This window comes from Panthera onca, chromosome B3, assembly GCF_046562875.1.
Source record: "Panthera onca isolate mPanOnc1 chromosome B3, mPanOnc1 haplotype 2, whole genome shotgun sequence".
Taxonomy (NCBI): Eukaryota; Metazoa; Chordata; class Mammalia; order Carnivora; family Felidae; genus Panthera; species Panthera onca.
This window is the reverse complement of record NC_138344.1, coordinates 111,114,591-111,132,684: the sequence shown is the minus strand read 5'-3', so window position 1 is coordinate 111,132,684 and position 18,094 is coordinate 111,114,591. Positions and strand designations below refer to the sequence as shown.

Here is an 18,094-nt window from a genome sequence, read left to right as displayed (position 1 = left end):
ATGCAGTCGGTTCAGGTTTAGGAAATATCTTGTGATACAGAAAAATAAACTGACCCTTTTATCAGCAACTTTAGAACAGACACAACATCCATAGGTGATGGAAAAGATCATTATTATTATTTTTAACTGGGAGCATAATTTTGAATATTTTGCTTCACTTAGCCAAATCACTATAAAGAATATGGTTTCATAAATAATGAAGGGAAAAAAAACAATTCAACCTACAACAAGGTATGATTTAGCTATTGAAATGATCAGATGTGCATACTAATTTCTGTACTGGTGACAGATTTCAATTGAAACAACTAAATTCCACCTGCAGGCACATCATGTCAAGTGTGTATAAACAATAATAATTTCATGGCAATGGTGCCTGGGGAAATATCCCAAGATTCTTTATACAAGTCACTACAATAACAGATGTAGTAGTTGATTTATGGCTAACTAAAGAACTAAAGTTAAAGAGCTTATTAAAATTCATTCTGTTTCCTCTAATTCTAAAAATAGGTTAGTTTTTCCAAAAGGTGCATATACAGATAATGTATATAAACAGAAACAGAAGTGGATGGCTACCACAGCTTTCATAAAAATAAAATATTCTAAGCCCAAACATAAATCTCTTCCTTCTTTTAGATACAAGATTAGCATCTAAATTATTTTAGCTACAATGAGTTCTGCAAGCATATTGAAAATAATCACTAGTTTAATTAATTAAAGGTGTCCAACAGGCACAGTTTAATTTGCTAGCAGAAAGAAAAATATATGATTTTATACAATACCTGTAGTGATAAAGGAAAGACCTATTAATTAAAATTATAATTCTGTGCTACCATGATAAAATGACTTCTTTAAAATCAGGGACTGCAAATGACTGAGAAGAAAATACCACTGATAACTCTTAAGTACTGGAAATTATATAGAAGGTTTGGGAAAAGTTACAGGATACCAGGTAGTAAATAAAATCGGTAATTTTATTTCGTTCCTTGGCATTCAGCACAGTCTCTGTGCCTGTCATTGTTCCAATGGGTAAGGTGTTTGGCCAGAGTTTACTGGGAAGGTGTAGACTGAGGGCAGGTGGAAGTCAATGTGCCAACCATAGTTCTGTCATTTATAAGCTGCATGATAAATCAATCACCTGGTATCTACTAGGCCTTAGAATCACATAAATTAAAGAAGAATGATTTCTAGAACCTGTTTAACGATAACTTTAAGCAATTATGCATGTTTCAAATTCAAGCCTCTTTAACCTTCACATCTTGTAGTTGCTACTACAGCCTACAAAATGCATGAGAAATGATTAAATCAAATAACTAGTTGTAGCTTCTAGGCAAGGCCAAGCTATACATTAAATTTGGTAAGACGAGTGAGGCCAACTTTTTCTTTCCTATTAACTGACTACCATCCCCAAAGTTGCCTCTCCCTAGAAACGGTTAAACACAAGAACCTTGCCCTACTCTGGCTCTGTACTTTCACAATCAAAGAGGCTTGATATTAAACTAAGTTCCCAAAATGAAAAAGTTAGCCACAATGAGTCTGACAGAACTGCTTTTCCTGTATATTCCTAACCTTGATTATCTAATCTGCACTAGCTGTGAACTACAGACCAGATCAATGGAAGATGTAACCTCAAAATTAAAGATCAGCTAAGGTTCTAGATTAAGAGGTTCACTTTAAAACTTGGTGTTACAAAGAAAAAGTATGTTGATACATACAATAAGGCTCCTAAATCATCCTAAGAAAGACAAAACTCACATCACAAAAGAATGCTTTAAATTCATATAGAACCTTTTATAGAGCAACTTAAAGCATTTTATAAAAATTACCCAATGAATTTTCCTGCACTTCTGTGAAGAGTCAGGTTATCTGATATTTTCCAACAGAGGTAAAAAGAAACAAAGGAACTAAAGTCACTCACTTTGCCAATGACAAAGTTTCTTATTCTACATCTAGTGTTTTAAACTTGTGAAAAAAGATGCTCAGCTTCATGAGAAACTATATTAACAGAGATGCCTCAGCCTTTTGAAAAAATGTTGACTTCCCACAAGATGAAACTGCAGAGACCGTGTATTGTCTTCCTAGCATTTCACCTACTCACTTAGTTCAGTATCTGCCACACTGTAGGTACTCAACTGTATATTTATCCAATGAATAAAGGCTATTAACGATAGCTAATAATTACTAGAGTTCATCTATCAAGTATTATGGTTAAGTGCATTACATACATTATTTTGCTTACTCCTACCAACAGCTCAAAGAGGTAAGTAAATTATTACCTCTCACTGTACTGATGAGAGAACTAAGTCTAGTAACTTGCCCAAGATTACAAACTGATAAAGCAAGGATTTTAACAAAAGGTAGCCCAACTTTAGACCTTGTTTAAAAATCATCATTGCAGAAAGAATAGATTAGCAGTGAGAAACTCTATATTCTACTTCCTCTATTACTAAATTCTTAGAGATAAAGAAAAATTTCTTGATGATCTTTATACCTCTTATAATGTCTAGCATAGTACCTTACATTAACTGTTTCTTGAATAAAATGAAAATTACATAAGCAAATTAGGTTTCATTGTCCTCTACTGTAAAATGGATTAAAAAGGTACCTGCATGGTCTGTCTCAGTGGTTCTCAAAGTGTGATCCCTGGACCCGCAAACTCTGTTTGAAATACAAATTCTCAGCACCCCCAGATCTACTTAATAAGAAGACAGTGCCTTAACAAGTCTTCCAGGTGATTCTCATGCATGCAGAAGATTTTCATGTATCGATCTACCTTATTACATAATTATGAGTATCAAATTAGATAATTACGTGTATCAATTAAGTTCAGTAATGTGAAAGTAGTCTAAAAAGTGAAAGGTGTATCATCATTAAAAGAGTAAATTTCATTCCTTAAAAAAAACTTAGTGGTTTTGCTAAGTCCAGATAAAAACGAACATCAGAAATTAAACAGGTCATAAAGCACTTTTTAAATAAAATATCATTCTAGACTTTACCTTAGTTATGTTGAGCAGTCATGGATCCAGAGAAAAAGATGACCACGAGCCATAAAGCTGTGCCTAGAAATCTGATAATTTGGAACATGGCAGTTCAACCCAGAGATGTGAAATACTGCACAGGCTTCTTACCTGACCAGTGTCCAGTGGAGGTGCCAGATCTGTCTGTGCAGGTCTCACTCACAGGTCTAAACACAGTTTCCCATCCACCAGTAGCATAGCGCCAATTCTGAGATTCCAAGATGAGTGTTCGCTGAGTGCCATATGCAATCATGAAGCAGTAGACCACATGATGGAGTTGACAGCCATAGCCACAGCCTTTGTTGATATTACATACTAGCTTCTTGGCTTTGCTGCAGTCCTTGGGATTCTATCAGGGAGAAAGACAAAGGTGCAGGGAAAAGACAAAGGTGAAGAGAGGTCATCTTCTCTTCATAAGAGACAAGTGTCAAAAATCATATATAAGCCAAGACTGACCCAGTGTATCTTACTAAGCAAAGAATCTAGCTTTAAGGATTAAATTTCAAAGCACCCACTGAACGTTTATTTTAGAGAGATGGCAGGGAAAAAAGAACAGTTGCTTAAGAAACATCGCTAAACAGATATGAAATTACGCAGCTACATTAAAAAAGTAATCTTCACTTCTCCATCACTCAGAACATGCAAGTGTGATCATCTCCAAATTCAAAGTTGCATACATTGATGAGCTCATTATGAAAGAAGTAAAATAACTTATTTATGCCAGCTGTACTTCAGCACACTGAGCTTACCTTCCCACGTGAAACTTAAATCATTTTAAATGAAAAACTATAATTTACCTATTAATTCCACTTATCTCCACAGAGTTCTAGATATCACAAACAAAATGTACTTTTTCATTATGGAAGTGAAACCAATGAATAAAAAAAAATATGAGTTCAACAATTATAAAATATCAGTTACAAAACTTGTTTTTTTTAAACTAATGATGATAGCTACTAGTAATTTTCATAATAAAATGCAGAATATGTTCTACATTGGCTGTCTTGAGGCTGTGTTATAGTAGCTTTTTAATCTCTGAAGTATAATTAACATACAGTGTAATGTTAGTTTCAGGTGTACAACATAATGATTCAACAATTCTTTACTCAGTGCTCATAAGTGTAGTCACCATCTGTCACCAAAACACATTATTATAGTATTATTGACTATATTCCCTATGTGTACTGTTCATCTCTGTGACTATTTTAGAAATGTAAGTTTGTACCTCTTAATCCCCTTTATCTATTTCACCCATATGCCCACCCATTGTTATGCCAATTTTTAATCAGGAGGTCCTTTTTTCTATGTGTATACCTTGCTATAAGATGAACAGTAAGTAGTTAAAACACTTAATATTATCTAACAGCGGGTGCAATAGGGTTAGTTAATGAGAGATATCTTTTTTATTATAAAGCTTCAACTCTGCTGTAATTCGTATGCGCTACTGTTAAATATCCCGAGGCATCTTAGTTCTTCAAATAAAATTTTGTTTTGACAAGGACTTTAACCAAGAAGTTTAAAGCTGTTCTGTCTGCAAGAAGTTTAAGTTGTTCTGTCTATGAGGTAAGAGTATGGATGGGTGCCTTGAGGAACAGCAACTTTTCTCCCACAAAGAAGCAAAGTAACCAGTTCTCAATTTATATGAGCCTTGAAAAAAGGCAGTCGCCAAACCACAAGTCTACAGCTGTTTTCCAAGGATATCATCTGTTCTGTCAAGCAGAGCCCTAGAAACAAAAGCTAGGAAGGTGAAGGTATAAAATGACTCTGAAGGAAAAGCTGAGAAGGGAAAATACAGCACAGTTACTTTCAGAAGAGGTATCTTTTACATTCAAATGTGCCACTGAGGCTGATCTTTTTAGATCAAAATATAACCTATAGCATCAAGAGCCTTCTGAAGAGTTAGAGCCCTTAGAAGTCTGAGAAAATCCAGATAAAATTCAGCAAGCTTTGGTCAGTACAGTTTCCCCAATCAAGTACCAGAGTTGCTGATTCTTTTCACTTAAGACTTTTCTACTTAAGACTCCAGTTGGTTTAGCCACAAGAGATTTGAGAGGAAGAAAAGGATAGGTGATATGTTATTGAGAGACCAATATCATTTACTTTCTATCCAATATTATATAAGGATCCTGGGAATAAGGAACATTCTCAAAATGATCCACAGCTTTTTTATTAATTCAATAGTTTATCAATAGGGCAAATAAAGAACATAACATTTGTCAGATATTTTGTGATTTTAAGAAATACAGCACATGAGGGGCGCCTGGGTGGCTCAGTCGGTTAAGCAGCCGACTTCGGCTCAGGTCATGATCTCGCAGTCCGTGAGTTCCAGCCCCGCATCAGGCTCTGTGTTGATGGCTCAGAGCCTGGAGCCTGTTTCGGATTCTGTGTCTCCCCCTCGCTGACCCTCCCCCATTCATGCTCTCTCTCTGTCTCAAAAATAAATAAACGTTAAAAAAAAATTTAAAAAAAAGAAATACAGCACATGAATATTTCTAAAACTCATATGAATGAAAAAGAAAATATCCTTTATATATTTTTCAGTAGACTTTTTCTTTTAGAATAGTTTTTCAATATACACAATTATTGTAAAGATAGTACAGATATGCCATATACCTCACATGTAATATACCTGATTACATCTTACATTAATCTTCATATTTTTAAGGAAAAAAAAGAGTGAAAGAATAGAATAATTAAATGTTTGAAACTATAGACTTTTTTTTTAATAAAAAGAAGACATATCTGCATTTAAGACACAGATTAAGGAATCTGTGTTTCCTGAGTCTAATTACAATGCAATGCTTCAAGCATAAGAACCGAGTCCTAAGAGAAAGACATGAACAGTTTATGAAATGAAGCTTCATTCAAGAGTGTTAATGTGCCTTAACCCAAGCTAAATTGAGACTGTATTAAATCTTTCTGTTAAGTCATAGGTAACATGTAGAAAGGAAAGGAATCCACTATGTTTGGTTCTGGAATGAGTAATCATGAGTAATCAATGGAAGACTCCAAGGCTAGCAATAAGAGAAGAGAAAATGAATGATCAGAATGAGAATAGTAAATAAAACACTGAAGTTCAGAGCCACAGCCCAATTTTTTACAAAAATATTTAAAAGTGTGAAAAATTCAAAAGATCTTGTTCATAAAAAGGCAGAGAGACAGTGAGAAATAGAAAAAACAAAAACAAAAAACAAACCTATGTGTGTCTAACACAAGATTAGGCTCACCAGAATAAGTATCTAGAAAAAACAAGCAGATGTTAATAAAGGAAAGAAAGCAACAATTCTGAGGTGGGCAGGGATTTATTCAGATGGAAAGAAACCCTACTCAGGAACCCCTTAGCTGACCTAAGTCTTTGTTATCCACCACTGCTACAGAGGAGCACAAATAGAGATTTATAGGAGTCTATAGAAGGGAATCAGAGCTGTTGTCACACACACATGGGCATGCATATATATGTATGCATAATCTTCAAATTTCTTACCAAATAACCTTTGTCAATTGCACTGATCCTGGTTTTATACTTTCTGTCTGCAAAAGGCTTGAAGGTATGTCTCATCCATTAGCAAGAATATACAGAAGGGCTTCCTTACCAAAAGCAGCTTTAATTATGCTGACACTTTAACAGGGTAGTTATTTCTGATGATAAAACCTGTTTTTCAATTGTTTCTAGTGTGCCTAATGCACTTTCTTCTATATTTCTCTACCAGTTATCCAAGAATGCAGGCATATTGCTTTGTTCTGTATGGTGATTCTTTCGATTTTTCCCCTTCCTCCCTTTTAAGACATTGTCCACTCACCACACACACACACACACACACACACACACACACACCCCACATGTGTGTGCGTAGAATATGATACACTTCCAGCAGGAGTGCCACTAGGAAGTACTTCTCATTTGGGACTAGAAGATTGGGAAATACAGATTGAAAATACCTCCTCCCTAAGTCCCTTGGGAGAGGGTCTCACTCACTTCTCCCTCCTTCTGCCTTGAGTATCACCCACTGATTGCATACAGGTGAACTTTCGTTCATTAAATAAATATCTTATTGAGCACTTAATATTTACAACAAAATTTGGGAGATAACAATCCAACAGAATAAGAAATTCATCTTGCAAATGATGATGATTATTCAAGTTTTAGAAATAGGAGGTAAATTTGCCAAAATTACTTGAAACAACATAGTTTAGTTAAAGACCTTTGCATAGAGAAGTTTAAGATAAAATTTTGTTCTAATTCGGGTTCTGTTATGAATTAAATTGTGTGATTTTGCTTCATTTTGTTAATTTCAAATTATGACAAAAATTACCTCCCTCCACAATCTCTTTCTGCTCACCCATCCTTCCTTCTCAGAGATACTATGAAACTAAATGACATGGTATATGCTCACAGCTAATTCAAACATACTAACTCATTTATTCTCATAATCTCAAGAGACATTGTTTCACACTGGATAAATGAAGTATTTTTGCATTTAGTGCTGCAAGGTGGTCCAAACATGGACCTTTAAAAGCTAACAATATTATGTAACATTCTTACAGTTATAATTCTGCAGCAAAGCTATTACATATAAATTAAGAAATAAGGACTTAAGATAAAATAGGGTTCTTCTGTATTCAGTTTCCTTTTCTTCAGTTTTTTTTTAACACTATCTGAGGCATTTCTTCTGACACTGTTAATTTCTAAGAATGACCCTAGATGACCAGAACTGAAAGCCCTATTTGTTCTCATTATCCTATAAATCAAAATTGAGAAGTATATATTAAAATCAATATGCCTCCAAGATGGTATATTAAGAGAAGCAGTGTCTCTTAAACCTAAATGATTATTAATTCACTAAAGGCATCATCATATGCTAAAATATTTTAGTCTCTTTTACTTTGGTTAAAATACGAAAATTGTTACTATTGAACATATTTCAAATTCAGAAGCCAGTGTAATTTCTACTTTGCTAAAAAGAATTTTAAATCAACTAGTAAACCACAGTTATTCTTATATTATGTAGGCACTGCTAAGAGTTAGAAGTTTCCACTGCCTTCATTTAGTAAATTAGTAGTAATTGTGAATTAATGATGTAACATTACAAAATAGTACTGATTCTGTGGCTTTTAAATTAAATCACCGATGAAGCCTTTTGCCACAACTATTTAGATTTCCAATACACACAAGCAAAAGACTCTTCAGAGGAAACTTTTCCAGCTACCATGTAATTTTCCTCACTTATCTGTCTATATTTACTACCAACCAAAAGCATTGCAGAAAAAGGCTAAATTAACAACAAACAAAAATTAGTCAATATAAACTGGACATCGTATCTCCAGAAATCTCTCATGAAGAGTAAATGTTCAATAACTATTAGTTCAATTGAATTGCATGTAGGGAGACAAAGGTGATGTCAAGCCAACAGTGACAAAAATATATTGGTGGCAAACAAGCCAGAATGTAGAATTCAGCTCTCCCTATCTATTGTTCAATACTCTTATCTAACCTCTCATGATGTCTTTAATACAAAATTCAACAAGAAGTGCAGGCTTAGAGCACTTACCTGGTCACTCCCCTAGCCTTGTGGACGTATGTATACTAGACAAATAAAAACTGTATCTATTTAAAGTATACAAACAAGTTGATATATATATATATATATATATATATATATATATATATATATATACACACACACACACACACACACAACATACATATATATACACACGTACATACATACACACTATGTAATGATTACCACAATCAAATTAATTAAGATATCCATCACTTCACATAGTTACAATTTACTTTTTCGTGGGGAGAACTCTTGAAATCAACTCTCTTAGCAAATTTCAGGTATGTAATACCAGTATTATTAATTATAGTCACCATACTGTACATTAGATCTCTAGAACTTACTCATCCCACATTAAGTGAACCTTCATACCCTTTGATCAACATCTCATTTCCCACATCTCCTTTCTCCTGGTAATTCCTATACTACTCTCTACTTCTATGAATTTGACTTTTTTAGATTGCACATATGAGATCATGCAATATTTGTCTTTCTGTGTCTTATTCACTTAGCATAATATCCTTCAGGTTTATTATCTTGCAAAAGCAGGTTTTATTATTTTCGTGGCTGAAGAACATTCCATTGTGTGTATATATGTGTGTATATATGTGTATATATATATATGTGTGTGCATATATGTATATGTATGTGTGTATATCTTTTTTTCTTTATCCATTTATCCACTGACAGACACATAGGTTGTTTCCATATTTTGACTATTTTGAATAATGCTGCAGTGAACAAGGGGGTGCAGTATCTCTCTGAGATAGTGATTTCATTTCTTTCAGACATATACTACTGAGAAGTGGGACTGCTGTATCATACAGTAGTTCTATTTTTAACTTTTTGAGGAATCTCCATACTGTTTTCCATAATGGATATTTACATTCCCACCAATGGTGTACAAGGGTTCCCTTTGGTCCACATCCTTTATAAAACTTGTTATCTTTTATCTTTTTGATAACAGCCTTTCTAACATGTATGAGGTGATTTCTCATTGTAATTTTGATTTGCATTTACCTGATGATTAGTGATCTCTTGACTATTTGTAGGTCTTCTTTTGAGAAATGTCAATTCAGATCCTTAGTCCATATTCTAGTAGGTTATTTTTTTGCTGTTGAGTTGAATTCCCTATATATTTTGAATGTTAACCCCTTATCAGATACACAGTTCGCAAATATTTTTTCCCACTCTAGGATGCCTTTTCATTTTGTCCATGATTTCATTTGCCATGCAGAAGTTTTTTCGTTTGCTGTAGTCACTTGCTGATTTTTACTTTTGTTGCTTTTGCTTTTGGTGGTATACACAAAAAATCATTGTCAAGAACAATGTCCAAGGAGCTTTTCCTCTATGTTTTCAGATCTCACATTTAAGAAGCCCAAGAACCCTTCCAGCAACTAATAGCATTCCTTCTCCAGGGCAGAGTTAAGCCATAGACACCTCCTATTTCCAATGAAGAGAGGTCAGAAAAACTAAAGGAATGAGCCAGGTACGTTAAATTTTATTGTGTTCTTTGTCTGCTCTAATCATAAGACTAAACAGTTTTTAATTTGTTTGTTTAAAAAGATCTACAGCATCTAGCTTTGTGTTATAATGAAGAAAAGATTCATTAACAGTGTGGTGAAAGCATTTCATTGTACTGGAAACAGTCTGATTTTACTTCTCTAAAATTATTTTCACAACCAAAGCAGAAAAGGTAATGAAGCAAATAAGAGAACTGGAGTACTGCATTGTGGTAATTAAAATGAAGACTCTGGGCATAGTTAATAACCATGAAAGAGAAAGTTAAAAGCATTTTCATTTTTAAAAGCCAGTACTGGAAATTATTGTCTCTTAACACATTAAACAAGAATATTTTCATAGCAAAGTTAAGATAGTATTGAGGTGTCCTTTCTAGCCCTCTAGCAAAGAACAATTTGTTGCAAGTAGTTAAGAACAACACAATAGCTCAGGCACAAGTAGTCTACCAAATGCTGCAGGAAATCAATTTCCCTGTAGGCATTTTATAAAATTCTAAATGTGGAAGCAATAGAGAAAAGATACCAAGGTGCATAGTTAACATACAGACCGTAATCCTGACACACTGAAGCAAAGGCAGATGGTTACTATACAGTTATAGAAGAGGAACGATCTTAATAATCAACAATTGGCTTATTTTAGATGCATTTTTAAAAGTTTTACTCTGCCTAGAAGTCTTTGGAATGTTCTAAAGCCACTTTTTAAAAAAGACAAATTCTACATGTCCAATAGAAACAACAAACATTATGGGGCATTTCTATTACTGGGGTCTTTGAGACAGTAGTCTCAAATATCCAAATATCTCTGGATATTCCAGGTGATCTTTAAAAAACCTCTATTTCAGGTTCAAAAGACGAGTACACCAGAGCAACTTTGCTAATATTTTCTGCGACTATAAAAGCCACAAAAGAAAGTCAGGGAAAGAATGAGATGTATCCAAATCTAACTCTCTCATTCAAGAATCTAATGTAAACAAAAGTCCCTCCAAGGCTAGAGAAGAGAAACTAATTTCTGAGAAGCCAAATTCTGCCAATCCTACACAAATGCACAGAAGACATATAGCTTCAAGCACCTTCAATTTTTCTCCATAAGTTTATAGCCTGACTCCCAGGTGTCAGAACCAGCTTAATTTCTCAATCTAAAAATAACTTAGTTTAAAAATTAAGGTTGAATGTCAGAAATGTCCTCCACCATTTTACTTAACAGGCCTAATTATACTCTCCTTCTCCAAACCAATATTCAGGGAGGATACAGCAGGTACTCCTAAAAAAGAAAAAAAAAAAAAAAAAGAGGGAGATAGGAAAAGGATGGGGAAGGGATGGAAGGAAAGGAAGAAAGGGAGAATAGAGAAGAAAGAGGGAGGAAAGAGGGAAAGGGAAGAAGTGCTGGAGACAGAGGGGAATGGGGAAAGAGGAAGAGAGAGAAGGGGGAAAGAAGGAGAAAAGTAAAAGCAAGTTTGGAACCGGTTAGCCCAGATCAAAAGATGAAGTGGATAGCAGACACAAAAGAGAAACACTAGTTGAAACTTCGGTTCTTGTGCGAAAGCTGTTGTGAATGTTTTGTTCAGTTTTAAATAAAGATCAGAATAACTTACACTGGTTTGCCAGCTCTTCCATTCTGCGAAGTGCCACTGGTCCCAGTAGCGCTGGTACTTAGAGCACATGTCTACTCACTGGCTTTTAAATCAAACCACCAACAATAACTAAACCAGATGTCAAATCCTGCTGCCTTTCCTTTGGATAGAGGCATTGTTCCATCTCTCCTTGTAGCTATCCATGCACTGAGAATCCACTGTTAGCTGAGTCTAAATTTCTTTGAAATCCCCTGTTATTATTTTTTTCAGTTAAAAATACTTTTAAGACCATTTTTCTCACTGCCTCAGTTTAACAGTGATCTAACCAGTTCAGGTTATTAACTTTTTGAAATCTTTAACACAGTATTTTTTGCTGTTTATTTTTAAATAATTTAAGACCCACAATGAATTGCAAAAACAATAGCGAGTTACCTTCCACACAGCTTTCCCCAATGAGAATATCTTACTTAACCACAGTTCATTATCAGTATCAGGAAAGTGACATTACATAATATTATTAATATATAGACCTTCTTTGGATTTCACCAGGTTTTTTTGAGGGGGGCGGGGAGTGGTGGTTTACAGAACTATCAAATTTTATAACATATATAGACTCATGCAACTAGTACGACAATCAGGATACAGGCTGTTACATCAAAATAATTTATCTTACGTCACTCCTTCTCCAAATGTTAATCTCTGGCAACTACTGACCTGTTCTCCATGACAATCATTTAGTAACTCTGACAACGTTATAAATAAAATCAGACAGTGTTAAGCCTTTTGAGATCGGTTTTATCACTTAGCATAATGCTCTTGAGACTCATCCAAGGTATTGTGTGTATCAATAGTTCATTCCTTCATATTATTGAGTAGTAGTCTGTTATTGGATTGTGCCACAGTCTATTCACCCATTGAAGGGCATATAGGTTGTTTCCAGGTTTAGGGTATTACAGATTAAGTGCTATGCATGTGAGTGTACAGATTTTTGTGTGGACGTGAGCTTTTATTTCTCTAGGATAAATACATAGGAGTATAATTGTTGAATCAAATTGTCACACTGTTTCCCAGAATGCCATACCATTTTACATTTCCATAAGGAATACATGAGAGAGCTGGTGGCTCCAAATCTTGGTGTTTTTTATGTTAGCCATTTCTGATAGGGGTGTGGTGGGATCTCATGTTTTCAGGTTACATCTCCTAATAGTTAATGATTTTGAAGATCTTTTCATGTGCATGTTTGTTGACCATATATCTTCCTTGGTAAAGTTATCTGCTCAAAACTTTTGTCCATTTTCCAACTGGGTTGTTTCTTACTGTTGAGATTGAAGAGTTCTTGGGGCACCTGGGTGGCTTAGTCAGTTAAGCACCTGACTCTTGGTTTTGGCTCAGGTCATGAATCTCAGGATTGTGAGATTCATGCTCCACGCTGAGCATGGAGCCTGCTTAAGATTCTCTCTCTCCCTCTCTCTGCCCCTCTCTCCCTCCCTCTCTCTCTCCCTCTCTCTGCCCCTCTCTCCCTCTCACATGCACACATGCTCCCTCTCTCTCTCTTAAAAAAAAAAATACAACTTAAAAAAGAGAGTCCTTAATACATTCTGGATACAAGACCGTTGTTGGAGATGTGAATTGTGAAGATTTTCTTCCAGTCAAGTTTATGGTTTGTCTTTTATCCTCTTTAACAGGGTCATTCACAGGGCAAAAGTTCTTAATTTTATAAGTTTGATTTATTGATTTTTTTTCCCCTTTTAGAAACCATTCTTTTGGTGTCTGTTTAAGAACTTTTAGCCTAGGTCACAAAGATTTATACCAACACTTTCCTCTAAAAGTTTTATAGTTTTACATGTCACATTTGTTTTATCTGTCAGATTTACTACCCATTTTCAGGTAATTTTATGTAAAAATGTGAGGTTTAGGTCAAGGTTCATTTTTTTCCCTATGAGATGTCCAATTATTCCAACACCATTTATTGAAAAGACTATGCTTCCTTCATTGAACTGCTTTTGCATCTGTCTCAAAACTCAACTGCCCACTTACAGGTATATACTCAAAAGAAGGAAAACTGTTACTCAAATAAATACACGTAGAGACATATTAATAGCAATGCTAGTTTGAAACAGCAAAAGGTGAACACAATCCAAACGTCCATCAACAAATGAATGGATAAACACATTTTGGTAGACTCACACAACAGAATATTACTCAGCCACAAAAAAGGAATGGAGTACTAATACATGCTACAACATGGATGGAGCCTGAAAACATTAATCTAAGTAAAGTTAGCCAGATAGAAAAAATCACATATGATTCCATTTATATGAAACATTCAGAATTGGTAAATCCATAGACAATGCAGATTGGTGGTTTCTAGGGGCCATGGGAATTGGAAATGGGGAAATGGAGAGCAGCTGTTTAATGATTTTGAGTGAGGTTTTCTCTTAAGCTGATGAATGCTGTGCAACTAGACACAGGTGACCTTGTGAATGCACTAAATACCACTGAATTGTTCATTTTAAGATGGTGAATTTTAGATGGTTACATAAATTTCACCTCAATGAAAAAAAGTACACCCACGTGGGTCTATTTTGGACTCTATTCTGTTTCATTGATTTATATGTCTACCCCTCTTCCAATACTATACATTATTTTGATCACTGTCACTATGGTTAAGTCTTAGAAGTATCAACTATGATTACTCAGATGTTATTCTTTTCAAAATTGCTTTAGCTATTTTAATTCCTTTGCCTTTTTATACAAATTTTGGCATCAATTTGTCTATATATACAAAAAGAAAAAAGGACTTGCTGGGATTTCGATAGGAATATGTTCAGTCTATGGATCAGTTTGCGAAGATCTGAACTCTTTTCTATGTTGAGTCTTCTAACCCATGAACATAATAAATTCATTCACTCATTTAGACCTTTAATTTATTTCACCAGCATTGTATAAGTATTTTTATCTAAGTATTGCATTTTCCATTTTTAGAGCAATTATAAGTGGCATTATGTCTTAAAATTCTGGTTTCTAATTGTTTCTTGCAAGGATGTAGAACTACGACGAATTTTTTTGTGTTGATCATATATCCCACAACTTTGCTCAATTCACTTATTCTAGAAGTTTTACTGCTGTATGGTTGTTATTGTTTGGTAGATTGCTAAGGATTTTACTATGTAGACAATCATGTCACCTGCAAATAGGGACAGTTTTCTTTCTTTCTAGTTATGTATTCCATTTGTTTCTTTGTCTTGACTTACTGGACTTCATAGAACTTCATTACTATGAATAGGAGTGAGAGAATAGGTGAGAGAGGATACCATTGCCTCATTTCCAAGTTTAGGGGAAAAGCATTTAATCTTTCACCATTAAGTGTGATGAATGATACCTGTAGATTGTAAATTCTTTTTTTTTTTTTAAATCAGATTGAAGAATTTCCCTCTTTTCCTAGAGTGCTAAGTGTTTATCATGAATGAGTGTTGGATTTTGTCAATTTTTTTATCATGTCGACATATTTTATTTTCTGATCAACATATTATTTTTATCATTTTCAACCTATTTTATCATATATACATATGTGATATGTGAATACACACACACTCACACACACACACATATAATATATGTGATATATGTATATCATGACCAAGTGGAGTTTATTCCAGCAATGCAAAGCTGGCTAAGTATTCAAAATTCATTCAACGTAATCTACCACATTAACAAAAGAAAATCCACATAATTATACCAATTTGTAAAGAAAAAGTATTTGACAAAACACAACACCCATTCCTGCTTTCCTGTGCATAATTTGAACTTTCAGTATTTAATTTTGATTCATCTGCAGTGTTTTTAAATACATTTCTTCAGAGTATTGTTAATGACTCTGTGTGTGTGTGTGTGTGTGTGTGTGTGTGTGTGTGTATGCTCACACATGTAATTTACTAGTCTACACATATCAACATTATTTCAAGTGGGATGTAGAAACCTCAGTACCTTTACTTTCTCCATTTTATGATATGGTTGTCTTAAAGATTCCCTTTATATACATTGAAAACTACATCTGACAATGTTACCAATTTTGCTTTCCCCCATCAAGCATTTTTAAAATTTTAAGAGAAGACTAATCAATTATCCTATGTCTACCCTTTCATTTGCATTTTCTTCATTTCTGACATTCCAAGATTCCTTCTGTCATCACTTTCTTCCCATCTGAAGAATTTCCTTTAGGGGCACCTGGGTCACTCAGTCGGTTAAGTGTCCAACTTCAGCTCAGGTCATGATCTCACAGTTCATGGGTTTGAGACCTGTGTCAGGCTCTGTGCTGACAGCTCAGAGCCTGGAGCCTGCTTCAGATTCTGTATCTCCCTCTATTTCCTCCCCTGCTCATGTTCTCTCTCTCTAAAATAAATAAACATATTAAAAAAAAAAAAGAATTTCCTTTTTTTGGACCAAGTCTGCTGGCAATCAATTCTTTTAGCTTTCATTCATCTCAAAATGTCTTTACTTCACCTCATTATATTTTCACTGGATGAGGAATTCTAGGTCTAGGTTGTCAGTTCTTTTCTTTTGGCACTTAAAATATCTTACTTCTTTTTTATGGCCTCCGTGTTTTCTAATGAGAAATCCACTGTCAATCAAATTGTTCCACCATAGGTAATGCATTGCTTCTCTCTAACTGCTTTGAAGAATTTTTCCATTGTCTTTAGTTTTCAACAAATTACTTATAAAGTGTCTAGAAATGGATTATTTGGGTTTTTCCAGTTAGGAATTTGTTCAACTTCTTGAATATGTTGGCTTGCCAAGTTTAGGAAGTTTTCAGTAATTTCATCAATCCCTTACTCTTTACTTCTCTCCTTGGACTCTTAACCAACAGGTCCCTGAGGCTGTGTTTACTTTTTTTCCCCAATCTTTATTCTCTCTGTTGTTAGACTGGATAATTTCCCCTGATCTAACTTCAAGTGCACTGATTCTTTCCCCTGCCACAGCTATCCCATCATAAGCCAGTTTTTTCTTAGGTTACTGCATTTTTCAGTTCTAAAATTTTCACTTTTTTTTTTCCTCATATCGCCATTTCTTTGCCAAGGCTTTCTATTTCTTCTTCATTTGTTTCAAGTCTGTAATTGCTTATTGCAGCATTTTTGTTATTATATCTTCTTTAAAATCCTTACCAGGAATTCCAACATCTGTGTCATATCGGTGTGCTGTCCACTGATTATCTTTTGTCATCTGAATTAAGATTTTCCTGGTTCTTGATATATGGTGAATCTTATGTTATGAGACTCTGCTTTCTATTTAAATGATCTATTTCAGTAGACAGCAAACTATATAGATTCTTAACTCACTTTTATTGGCTGTGGCTCAAATGTCAATTTAATTGTTAAAGCTTTTTCAGTGTTATTTTGTTCTGCCCCATTTGTGGGTTAACCAAGAGCCAGTATGAAGCCTAGGTAGTATATCATACAGAGTTCAGTTCTCAGACCTTTCTCTGCATTGACCCTCATCAGTTCCACGCATGTGATATTCAGAGGTCTACCCTGGATTTCAAGTACATATTAGAAAAATCCTGTTCTCTAACTCCCTTTCCTCCATATCCACCTTCCACTCTAGTTGTGAAGAGAATGGAACTACCTAATTATTACAGGAAGGTGATGGTGGACGGATTTTGTCCAAAGTCCCTGCAGTTGTAACACCAGTTGGGAGAGGTAGGGATGCGCTCATTATTGCAGGGCAGGTATGGTGGACAGGGCTATGTGCTCAAGCTCCACAGATATGGCACCAGGAAGGGCAAGGGCCAACCCTTTTCATGACATTCTCTTGGAATAGAATAGATGTAATCAAAATCAGGCCTTTTTTGGCTCCATCAATTAGTATTTTTAGGTTGGAAGATTCTCCAACACCTCCAACTGGGATATATAGGAACAAGACAAACAAAAAACAAACATAGAAGATTCACATTGTATGGGATTTTTTGTTGTTATTGTACTTAGCAGGAAGAATACAGTATAATGTGTTTACTACATCTTATCCAGAAACTGAAGCCTGTATTTTAAGTCCAACATATTCTCATGTAATACACATTTAATTCACATCTATAATGCTACTTATTTATTGGCAAACTGATGGTTTTTTGTTTCCAGAGGCATCTGCTCATATAACTTTCTTTTAAAAATGATAAACCAACATTTTTTTAATCATTTGAATCTTGAGAACACTATGGTATTATATCTTCTTATGTAAAAAGAAAACATAATGTTTGAAGAAAAGAACTCTCATAGTGAACATTGGGAAAAAAAATTTTAATGTTTTATTTATTTTTGAGAGAGAGAGAGAGAGAGAGAGAGAGAATGAGCAGGGAAGGGGCAGAGAGAGGGAGACACAGAATCCGAAGCAGGCTCCAGGCTCTAAGCTGTCAGCACAAGGTCCGACACGGG

General features: G+C 34.7%; 1 protein-coding gene and 1 long non-coding RNA gene across 17 annotated transcripts in view; one reads left to right on the top strand and one right to left on the bottom strand.

Moving 5' to 3' along the window:
* Positions 1-18,094, bottom strand: part of FUT8 (fucosyltransferase 8) — a 311,734-nt gene that overhangs the window by 57,090 nt on the left and 236,550 nt on the right. For all 16 annotated transcript variants that reach the window (XM_078448128.2, XM_078448123.2, XM_078448134.2 and 13 more), the window contains one exon: positions 3,126-3,363. In XM_078448128.2, coding sequence (XP_078304254.1) covers positions 3,126-3,363 — 238 coding nt within the window. The remainder of the gene's footprint in view (positions 1-3,125; positions 3,364-18,094) is intronic.
* Positions 1-18,094, top strand: part of LOC144616645 (uncharacterized) — a 46,227-nt gene that overhangs the window by 14,165 nt on the left and 13,968 nt on the right. The window contains exon 2 of the long non-coding RNA XR_013556068.2: positions 9,997-10,067. This is a non-coding gene — a long non-coding RNA (uncharacterized LOC144616645). The remainder of the gene's footprint in view (positions 1-9,996; positions 10,068-18,094) is intronic.